The sequence below is a fragment of the Myotis myotis genome, unplaced genomic scaffold, assembly GCF_014108235.1.
Source record: "Myotis myotis isolate mMyoMyo1 unplaced genomic scaffold, mMyoMyo1.p scaffold_m19_p_1, whole genome shotgun sequence".
Lineage (NCBI taxonomy): Eukaryota > Metazoa > Chordata > Mammalia > Chiroptera > Vespertilionidae > Myotis > Myotis myotis.
Window position 1 is genome coordinate 201,921,998 of NW_023416313.1, and position 11,182 is coordinate 201,933,179.

The 11,182-nt window shown below is 48.1% G+C and overlaps 1 protein-coding gene across 10 annotated transcripts in view; it reads left to right on the top strand.

The window, feature by feature from the left end:
• The window catches only part of RGS6 (regulator of G protein signaling 6), a 487,886-nt gene that overhangs the window by 409,227 nt on the left and 67,477 nt on the right, over nt 1-11,182 (top strand). For all 10 annotated transcript variants that reach the window (XM_036311823.1, XM_036311859.1, XM_036311875.1 and 7 more), the window contains exons 9-12: nt 247-328; nt 1,936-2,010; nt 3,627-3,725; nt 4,768-4,829. In XM_036311823.1, coding sequence (XP_036167716.1) covers nt 247-328; nt 1,936-2,010; nt 3,627-3,725; nt 4,768-4,829 — 318 coding nt within the window. The remainder of the gene's footprint in view (nt 1-246; nt 329-1,935; nt 2,011-3,626; nt 3,726-4,767; nt 4,830-11,182) is intronic.

Consider the following 11,182-nt stretch of genomic DNA (forward strand, 5'->3'; position numbering starts at 1 on the left):
AGTTGCACCCCTGCTCCCCTGAGGCCTACCGTGCTCATTACACATGCGTGGAAATTTGCAGTCTAATCTAAAACAAGTTCTCTTATGAGTGGACTTCTTGAGGTTTCCTTGAAGGAACTGTCCACCCACGTTTCACAGCTCTGCACAGAGCAAGACCACACAGGTGCCAATGGTCCTATTGTATCAGCTCCTAGAATCAGGGGAAACAATGAAAAAGTCTCTGATTTCCTTCCTTTATGCTTTCAGGATTGATCGGAAAAAGGACAAGACAGAAAGGAAAATCTTGGATAGTCAAGAGCGGGCCTTCTGGGATGTCCACAGGCCAGTGGTGAGAAAGCTCTGTTCAGTTCTCTTAAGTTTTCTTATTTTCTTCCTTCGCTTGAAAGAAATGACCATCTTTAGCCACCAGATGTCTCCTTCTTAAGAACACTGCTGAGCTTTGTGGAATGGTTTTGCCACTCATTCACATAATCTCAGTAGATTTTCTGGAATGTATGCCAGTTCTACCTTTTATAAGTTATCCATTCATGAAAATATGGAATTGGAAATGGAGACCTGTGAGAGCTCCACCTGGGAACTCCACCTTTGGCCCCAGGAAGTTTACAGACCCAAAATAAGCAACTTCCATATTTACTGTGGTTCAACTAAATCTTAGAATATTCTATTTTAAATGCAGCCAGGTCCTGTTATTCATGGTTATGTTTCATAAGGTGGCTGCAAACACTGAGTCAGCGAACCCTGAACCATTGCTGACCCACTGCATCGAACCACTGCCATCAACCGATCAATGCCTAACCTTGTTTATTGTGCACTTCTGTTTAAAGACACCTTACTATATATTGTTGATTCATCAGCATGGAACTCATGGCCAACAGCAGTGTGTCTCATGCCAGAATGATGCTCATCTAACACATTTTCTCTGTAGGTACATCACGGCCTCTTGCACTCAGGAACACTAGACAGCACTTCAGCACTATGCTTGGGGGCCATTTTAAACAATAAAATCCAACAGTAACAAAACAAACAAACAAAAAACACAGAAATGTGAAAGTAGTGACATGAAATAGACCTAGAAAAGGACACGTATTTACAACTAGAGGCCCGATGCACGAGATTCATGCAAGGGGCTCGGCCCTCATAGCCCCTTGCAGCCCCTCGCAGCCCTGGCCGGCCCTCACAGCCCTGGCTTCATCCAGAAGGTCGTCCGGACAGTCGTTTTGCTATTTGGTCTAATTAGCATATTAGCTCTTTATTATATAAGATATGAAAAGTTTAAACAAGAAGACTTAATGTCACCTTATTCGACCTCAGCCGGGAGCATGCATATTGGACAACCCAAACTTTTTGTTGCTCTGTAAATGTCTCTGAATGACCGTAGGTGCACTACAAGTGTTGATTTAGGGATTATAAATAAGTTTTAGCAGGTAGGCAAACTCACAAATATAAAATCCATGATGCTTGTATTTCTGATCTCATCTTATTAAAACAAATCTGGCATTTTCCTCATGAAATGGAACTAATATGAATAAACTCTCTCAGCCTTCCTAAAAACTGGTGAAGAGCAAAACTAAAGAAACAATTCCAAATCCCAATATTGGAGTGTGTTTAGTCGGTTAGATGTGTGCAATAACAAGGGCTCTGACTGAAGCAACCTTGTCACTTTGAGTAATAAGTTTGCTCTTATAAACTGTACCCTCTACCTTCTACATATCATCCTGAGATAATATAAGCTTTTATGTCTCATATAAAACTCTATGGAGGAACACGTTTACGTCTTTGTAAAAAATTGCAAATGGCAAAGTGGAGATAATCCTGCGTTATGTGTATAGGGAAAGAGAAAGATGGGTTCTGATGGTGTCACTTGGGCTAAATTGGAAAGTGATCTTCACTCGGTCCTGTATGTGATGTGTTTTGTTTGTTTTTTTTCCTTTTCAGCCAGGCTGTGTGAACACCACAGAAATGGATATCAGAAAATGTCGACGTTTGAAGAACCCGCAAAAGGTTAAAAAGGTTCGAGAGTGTAGCTGAATTAAAAATTCCTGATGTGAATGGCCCTTTCATTTCTGCTACTGTTCAAACAATAATTTGCTATTTGTTAATTCTACCCCATTTCGTCCCTTGAAACCATTTCATTCATTTATTCGACAAATATTTGTGGAGTGGCTGATGTGTGCTTAGCACTCTCCTTGCTGCTGAAATAAGTCTTCACAAAGCCCACAGCCAGTGGGGACGAAACAAGCCAACACACAACAGAGCCAGGAGGGAGGCATTGGGGAAGGACAGGGTGGTTCAGGAGTGCCAGGAGGGGGCGCCAGACCAGGACTGCCCAAGGGCTTCCCATGCCAGCTCAAGTGTGCTGAGGTCTCAAGGGTAAACAGCAGTTGACTATGGGGAGGAGGCGTGGAGGAAAGGAAACTAAAGGAACAAGAAGTATGGAAACCCCACTGATGAAAGTGAGTTTAGTACTTTGAAAGTCTTTTAGTCTAGATAGCAAGGTCATCCAAACTCAAATCACCATCTTGCCCAACTGTGAATGAGCCAATGATCACTTGTGTTCACTATACCGAAGGGGCAGTGGCCATGGTGTACCCAAGCGTGCCATACTCAGTCAGCCCCACAGTCAATGCATCCCACCCTCAGCAGCACCAGGGACCATATTGTGGGAGAAAGTGTCTGGCCTCCATTCTGTTAATTTCAAAAGGTTAGAGATGTGTGCCCCAAAGAATCAACCCTCTCATTTTCTCTTATCTATATGACATGGCATATATATCAACTTCTGGAATCTACTTACATCTTCCAGTCTTCACTGAGATAGTGATGCCCACTGTAATATGTTTGATAGTGTTCATCTTAAAATGGCCTCATTTAATCTTGAAGGGCCCCCTAATTACAATAGAATTTTATTCCAGAATTTCCCGGAGCGCACATCTACCCTATTTGAGGCCTTCTTGATTTCAGCTGTGCATTGTATACCCTTTGGGGTTTTGTTTCTTTCTCGATGCAAAGATAGCTTTTAACCTGTCTCTAACACAAGGAATAGCTTAAACAGCAGCCATGGTTGTGGAGAAACTGAGCCCAGAAAACTACTTAGCTCAAAAGCATAAAAATCTGAAACTCTGCTCTCCCAAGTTTGTACTAGATGGCCATGCCATCTACAGGCCATCAGAGAATCTAGAGGGGATCTCTGTGCATAATCTCCAGCAATTGTTCTTGAATGATCTCATGCCTCAGAATCACCTGAGGCATTTGATAAAAGTACAGATTCATAAGCCCCATCCACAAAGATGCTGACTCAGTAGGTCCATGTGCATCCTTACCAAGTACCCCCAGACGATTCTTTGCAGATGGTCTAAAGACCATGTTTGGAGAAACACTGATATGCAAGGAGACCATTTCAGCTCAATAAAAGGAAGGACTTTCTAGCAGTGGTAACACACAGATGGGACAGGGCTGCCTCAGAGACAGAGTTCCCATCACCGGAGAAATTCAAGCAGAAGGGTGATCACCCACTGCTGGGGTGTCACAGAGGGGACTGGGAGCAGCGGGTGAGTGGTTGAGCTAGCTCACCCCGGACGCCCCCGTTAGCTCTGAGGGTGCATGATTCTGTCTTCTTGCTTCCTCTCTAGTCGGTGTATGGCGTGACAGAAGAGTCCCAGTCCCAGAGCCCTGTGCACATACCCAGTCAGCCAGTCCGGAAAACGACAAAAGAGGACATCCGGAAACAGGTGAATGAACGACCTCCTGCCCTCCCACAGGAGATGTGGCCAGTTCAGAAACCTTTCAGTGTTCACCTCTGAGAGCTGAGTGAGCTCTGAGCTCCTGGAAACCACAGTGGAGACCAGCTGTGGGTGATTAGAACCTTTGCGTGCTGTGTGCGAACAGCCCATGGACGCTTGAGAGGGGAAATTCTCTACCAAGTTCCTCCAGCAGTTTGAAAGAAAGACATCAATGAGTTCTCCCAATACTGAAGGAGACTGCCATAGTCCGGTCTCCCCCTTAAAATTGCAATGTGCTTCCAGAGTAAGCCGGTCCGGGACCACTGACCTGCTGTGATACAAAAGGAAAGTTCATGAAAACAAGCAAGCTCCCCTCCCAAAGCCTTTTCAGCATTATTTGGTCCCATGTTCTCTTACTTCATGACAAGGAGTTACCTGTTCAACCCAAGTCAGGAGACAGTGGCTAATTACATTACTCCTTCCTGGGGTTCACTGGTAATGAAGTAACTTCAGAGTCCACTCCTCACATTATGCTTTATTGGCCTCCAGGGTGGGGGAACCCCAAGGAGTAAACTGTTAGGTATCTGCCTTTGACAAGTTTGTTATTGGGTGGGGAAGAGGACACATGAATGTGAAATAGCTATTTGATGATTCTAGTCCAGTACACGGAGCACCTGGGGGTGGTAGGTGTAAAAGTGTGCAGGTGAGGGTCACTGGAGATTAGTCAGGCCAGGTACCACGCGTGTGTGTTACCTGTCCATGCTGCTGCTCAGCTTTGTAAAGCATATGCTGCCTTTAAGTTTGCAATCAGTTTTGGGAATCCAGACCTAAACTATAGATAGCACAGTACTGGAGAACATATGACGTGGGCTAATCGCAAATCCCAATGGCAGTAGGAAGTTTCCAAAAGGCAAATGGTTGCTGGAGGGTTGAAGTCTATACAGAGCAGGTGTTAGGATCCTGGGAGAAATACGGGATTTGGGTTCTCAGGGTGAATGCGGGGGGCGAAATTCTAGTTTGGTCTTCACACCTCTGTTCTGTCTTTCCCCAGATAACGTTTTTGAACGCACAGATCGACAGACATTGTTTAAAAATGTCCAAAGTGGCTGAAAGGTAGGTGCCCCTCCGTAAAATTACTCTTTTCTTCTAATGCAACGAAGGAGAAATGTTACAGGGTTATGGCTAATAGGTGTGTGCCATGCCAAGAGGCAGACCGTAGGCATTCCTTAAGTGATGGGTGAGAAACCACAGGCCCAGGCGAGGACAGCAGAGACAGCAGCCTCCCCTGAGTGATGTCAAGAAACATTCTATGGTTAAAGCTTTCTGGGGGGGCCCATGGGACCTTGTCAATCAAGGTCAATGTCTTTAAGAGCTGCATAATGCACCTTTGCCTTCAGTCCCTTGATTAATTTAAATGGAATGGCTCCCTTTTCAGCTATAAAACGCCCAGATTCACTTTATAGGGGAAAGAGATTGTGTGCTAGCCGAGCAAACAGGAGGGGACTGGACCACAGGGAGGCGTTCCGCCTCCACACACCATCAACCACTGAACTGCATCGAATCGACTGTAAAGAACAAACTGGCACCTCCAGCCTGGCTTCGCAGCAGCATTTGTGCTACAGTCTTCCCCAGGAGCTGGTTCCACTCCGTTAACTCGCGGGAGACTCAATTTTGTCAACTAAATGGTCTGTTTTTGAACTCTCAGTGAAGAGGGGAGACCACCTGGGGAATCTGTATGGAATAAATCTGATCGGGCAGCTAGCAAACTGAACCTTTTTTGTCTATGGGCTAAAGTTAAAGCAACGACCAATATCTGAAGCATCAAGGGTGAATGCTGGATCCTGGTATTTGCTGGATATCAGAGTAAATTGGGTCTTTAAGCCCAGCTCACACAGGGGCCTGGGTGTGTGGTCAACCTGTAAGCCTCTCTCCACTGGTCCCTTCCTTCTAGATAAATGAATTGAGACTAAGAACACGTTACTCTCAAACCCAACACCTGAATGAGCACTCGGCCTTCACGTGGCCAGGGACAGCCCTGGACCTGGGTTCATGTCTCTGATGGCATCTTGGATTCCTCCCGGGTTTCTCAATAGTGTCACTATTGATGGTCTGAGCTGAGGATTCTTCATTGTAGGGGGCTGCTGTGTGCATTATAGGATACTAGAGGCTGTGGTACATGAAAACTTGTGTACTCAGGGGAGAGGTGTGGGCGGGGGGGCGGGGGGGCCTCAGCCCAGTCTGCATCCTCTCTCAGTCCAGGAGCCCTCGGGGAATGTCCGACTGATGGTTTAGGCCTGCTCTCCGTGGCCTAAGCCACAGTTGGACATCTTTAGCGCTGCCGCAGAGACAGGAGAGGCTCCCGCCATCACCACTGTGCTCCACGGCCATCAGCCCAGCTTGTGGCTGAGCCGCAATCACCCTGTGGGTGCACACTGACCACCAGGGGGCAGCTCCAGCTTTGCCCCTCCCATCGCCCCACCCGTGACCTCCCTCTGCAGGAGGTGACCGGCAGGGCCGATGGGGAAGGGGGAGGGGGCCCAGCAGGCTGGTGAGCACCGGCCCTGCCCCCCCATCACCCCTCCGCCACCAGTCACCACTGCCCCCCAAACACTGTTCTCTCCCTCTGTCCACTGGCACCCACCTTGTTTGGCCTGGTGCCACCCGCTCGCCAGCCCTGCCCCCCACTGACTGGGTCGTTCCACTGTTTGGTCGATTTGCATATTAGGCTTTTATTATATAGGGTTTAGCAGCATCCCTGACCCTTGTCCACTAAATGCCAAATCCCGCCTCACGGATGTGACAACCAAGCATGTCTGCAGACATTGCCAAAGGCCCCTGGGAGAGCAAAATCAACCCCGCTGAGAATCACTGATGCAAATGCTTCGGAAAGAGGCCACACAATTGTGCGGGAGTGGCCGTGTCCGCTGCCTCAGCTGCGGAGCCACCGCACTCTACTATCATAACCTGGCTCTCAAATTGCTTTTTAAATCTCGCTATGATTGCGAGTACCGGTGAGCGAGCGACACAGCTGGGATGGCCTCGATTCCTTGGTGTGAGGACTGGAGCTTCTTTGTCTGTGAACAAGGACAGGAATGGCTGTCCTGGTATGCTGGGAGGGTCGGTGCCTGCAACGCCTGGCCTTCACAGGGCCCTTCACAGTCTGCAACCCCAGGACAGTGTGTGTGGGAGCACCTTTCCTGGGGGTCAGTTGCTTGGGCCCAGGAGTTCTGAGCATGATGATCCAGGTGGGGGCGAGGGGTGACGAATGGAGATCCCCAAACCCTAGCTCTGGGGATTCGGATTCAGTGGTTCCAGGTAGATGTAAGGAACCTGCATTTTGAATAATGTGCAAGTGGACTGACCCGGTCTCTGAGGATTCGGTGAAGCCCTTGTCCACCCCTCAGACTGGCCTGAGAGCTCACCACAGCAGGGACACTCCGCTCTGTCCTATCCTGTGGGTGAGGAAAGAGCCTGAACCTTCCGCCTGGGGGAGGCGCATGCCCAGCTGGTGTGCTGATGAGGGAAGAGAGACAGTGGGATGGGGGAGGGGAGCCTGGCAGGGTCCACTGTTTGTTTGTTTGCAGGCTGCTGGGGAGGGGCCCACCTGGTGCCCTCTCATTTTGCCTGGGAGACTGCTCACCTTGAAGAGATTATTCCAGCCAGCCACTCCTCCCTCCACAGTTGGGAGCTCTCCTGTGTTCCCGCCCAGCAGAGACTGGATTTTATTCCCAGCAGCAATAACTGGCAACTTTTCAATGTGACACAAGGGTTTTTCATTAGAGCCACCAGGAAACTCCCAGATAGTGAGGAGGAGGGAGAGGAGCGGGTGTTAGCAGGAGATAAAGCCGCCTGGAGCCTTGATCTGTCGGTTGCTGTGCAGAGGTGGGGGCAGGGGGAGGCGCTGGCAGCTGGCCTTGGGTGTGCCTGCCGGCTCACAGGAGGTGAAAGCTGAGCTCTCTCAGGTGGGCGCCCACATCCCCACCAGATCCGCTCTCCTGGGCCTGCTCCCCACGAGCCTTGCTAATTGGCCAGAAGCCACCAGGCAAAGCCCCGCATCCCCCTGAGAACAGGTGCTCCCGTTTTTTCACTGAGTTCCCTGAGCACTGATGTTGGGAGAGGTGGAGGGGTGGTGATTGTGAAAGTCCAGTTCCAAAAAGGCCAAAGTCAGGGCTGGGTCAAAGGGTGCAGCCAGGCCCAGCAAGGAAGGGAATAAGGGAAACTCTGCAAATGGGAGGGCAGAACAGAACAATTTGAGGGGGTGGAGGTCGAGCCAGCCACTGGATCTCGATCCTGCCTCTTTAAAGGGGAGAGAGCAGTAGTACTTAATGTATAAGGTTAATGAGTTAATCCATGGCATGAGTTAGGTCCAGTCCTTGGCACTTAGCACACATACAGTGAATGTGAATGATTATTGTTATTTTCCAGTGTGTGCTAAACAGTGCTTTGGAAAGGAGCCAACTCAAGTTCATGAGATGGAATGAACCGGGGGTGTGGTGTTCAGAGGAACCAACAGGGCAGGCCAAGGAGTGGGTCTGGCCCTGCAGGTGGCTGTTTTGTGCTGATGGAGTTCCTCCCGCGCTCTTTCTTCTCCGTCTCCTAAACACAGAGCCCTGTGTACTGCCTAAGGCTGTCCCTGCTGTCCACAGGTTTGACCCCCTTGGCTGCCTCCTAAGGGCCCTGCATGAAGAGGCTGGCTCTTCTGCACAGATTTCTCAGGTCATCTCAGTTTCAGCTATTGTCCCATTGTCCCCATGAGTGGGTAAATGTGCCTGAAATGCCAACACCATGGCAACCAAACTAGATGTCCTAGGCCGCCTTTTACACCTGGAAACATTCTGAGATGTTACTTAAGTTGTGCTTCAGAAAGTACGGTCCCCGCTCACACAAATGAATTCTCTGTATAAACGATGCTTAACACCTTCACCTTCTTATTTTAACTGTTTTAAATGAGACTGTCTTCAATATGGTTCATGCCCTTGCCTTCTTAAAAAAGAACACGCATTTCAGTTACTTTTTCTGGTTGACTCAGGGTCCATGTTCTTATATATAAAGCCCGTCAGTGGTCAGGGTCTCATAAAGTGCCACACGCTGCTTCCCTTTTCCTAAACGGACCCTGGCCATGATATGCTTTGAGTCTCTGTTTCTGCTTTTTAGTTGTTGGTTTGTTTTCTTGTTCCTGTCAACATACTACTTGTCTCCAGTACTCCTTCCTCCTCCCTTACCAACTCCCATTCCCAATCCATAACAGACCAGGTGTATCAGTTAGCTATTGTTGTGTAACAAACCACCTCAAAAAACATAGTGGCTTCAAACAACAGGCAGTTTACTGCTGCTCATGTGTCTATGTGCTAGCTGCCTCTGTTGGCACCAATGATCTCCCCCTGGTGTATGTATGTTGGGTGGGCAGCTCGGTGATCTTGACTGAGCTCTCTCACATGTTTGGTTTCTGTTGGTTAAGAATGACCTTAACAAAATAAACTGTTGAGCAAAATCGATCCAGAGGCATAAAAGCATGGAACAGATTGTTGAATTTCAGAGGGAAGGCATGGGTGGGTAGATGGGTGGGAAGAGACCAATCAAAGAGCTTGTATGCATATATGCATAGCCCATGGATATAAGATAATAGGCTGGTGGAGGCCTGGGGCAGAGAGCAAGCGCGGGCAATAAGGGATCAATAGGAGAAAAAGGGATATATGTAATACATTCAACAATAAAGACTTTTTTTAATAGATGACAAAGAAAACACAACAACACACAAAAAGAATGTCTTCAGTTGGGACCACTGGGGTCTGCTCACATGGTCTCATCCTCCAGCAGGCCAACCTGACCTTGTTCATACGCAGATAGCAGGATTCCAGCAGAGAGAGCAGAAGCATCCAGACTCTTGAGAATGTGCTGCATTCTATTGGCTAAAACAAGTCACACGCCCAGACCAGATTCAGGGGTTAGGGAACCAGATTTCATTTTTTTCATGTTGATCTACGTACGACACTAAGGAACTCAAATAACTAAGTTCCTTAGCCTTGATCCTAAAGCAAGAATCTTCTCTGAGAGGTGCTCTTCTGAAGCCTTGAGGCAGAGTTTATTTCATTGTAGAAAGAGGCCCTTCTGGTCACTTATCTTGCCCATGTTCTCTCAAAAATTTAAGTTGCCAAGTACTAGTAAATGAGATCTTACTCTTCTTCAGAGTCCTCAAGGGGCCCCTTTTGTATTCACCTAAGCCTTATAGCACTCAACAAACCAACTTTGGGAATGCAGAAATCCACATTTTAGTTCCAAATATTCTGGAAAGTCTCTGTGTTTTGCTGGGTGTCTCCAGAGACTTCTCCCCACCTCTAGTGGCACCGCGCAGGTCACTGCAGGAGTCACACCACGCTGCCACACACGGACAGATCAAGCTGTGTCCTTGTAGATCCACTCCTGGGGGTGGCTTGTTCTTGCCCTACCCTGAAGCCATTTATGCATTGCAGCCAACGCCTGAATTGATTTTTTATCATCATCTTGCCCATCTCCAGATCGCTACTGTTCCCTGAAATTGGATGCTGGTTCCTACTCTGCCTCCTGACCCTCTGTAATCGCAAAGTGTAATTAATAAAATGAGATAAGATAGCAAGGGACTGCATGCCCTAAGGGTCTATTGAAAACCTGCTAGAGTGATACCAACCCATGAACTTAATGTCTAATGATAGTTTCCGGGGAGGAAAAAAGGAGCCAAAGAGGTCATTACAACTTTGCTTTTATGTGATTCCAGACACCAGGGGGTCCTTGCTTCTCTTTGCTTCCAGCCCATCTTAGGTGTCAGAAAAGAAAAGATGAGAGGTAACATTACAGCCAGGTGGTTGTATTCAGATCATGACCTAGAAGGGCTTCAATGCCTGGCCTGGCATATGCTGTCCTTTCCCAGGGGCTAAATTCACCTTCACATCCCTCCACTTCATTCATTCTGAGATTCCCTATTGATTATATTTTCTCGGAGTGACCTGCAATTAAGGAGTTCTTTCTTTATAGTCTCTCCCCTCCCCCACCTCCGGCACCGTGAAAAACACATTAGATTAATGAGTTGATGCTTTCTTCTTCCCTCTCTGCGATGCTGCTCTGCTTTTCCCTTCCCTTTCTACTCGGACCCTCTTCCTGTCCGGTTTCTGCTTGTGCATCATCATTCAGAAACTGCACATAGCGAAGGGGGTGCTAACACACACTCCTGTTCACCCCTTCCCACATGCGGTTCCCAGGCTCCTTCCCATTCAGAGGCCCTGATTTTCTAGTGAGTGTTTCAGTACATTTTCATTATGTTTCTAAAATAGGAATGATGGCCCTAGTCTGTTTGGCTCAGTGGATAGAGGCGTCGGCCTGCGGACTGAAGGGTCCCGGGTTTGATTCAGGTCAAGGGCACATGCCCCGGTTGCGGGCTCAATGCCCACTGGGGGGCATGCAGGAGGCAGCCAACCAATGATTCTCTCATCATT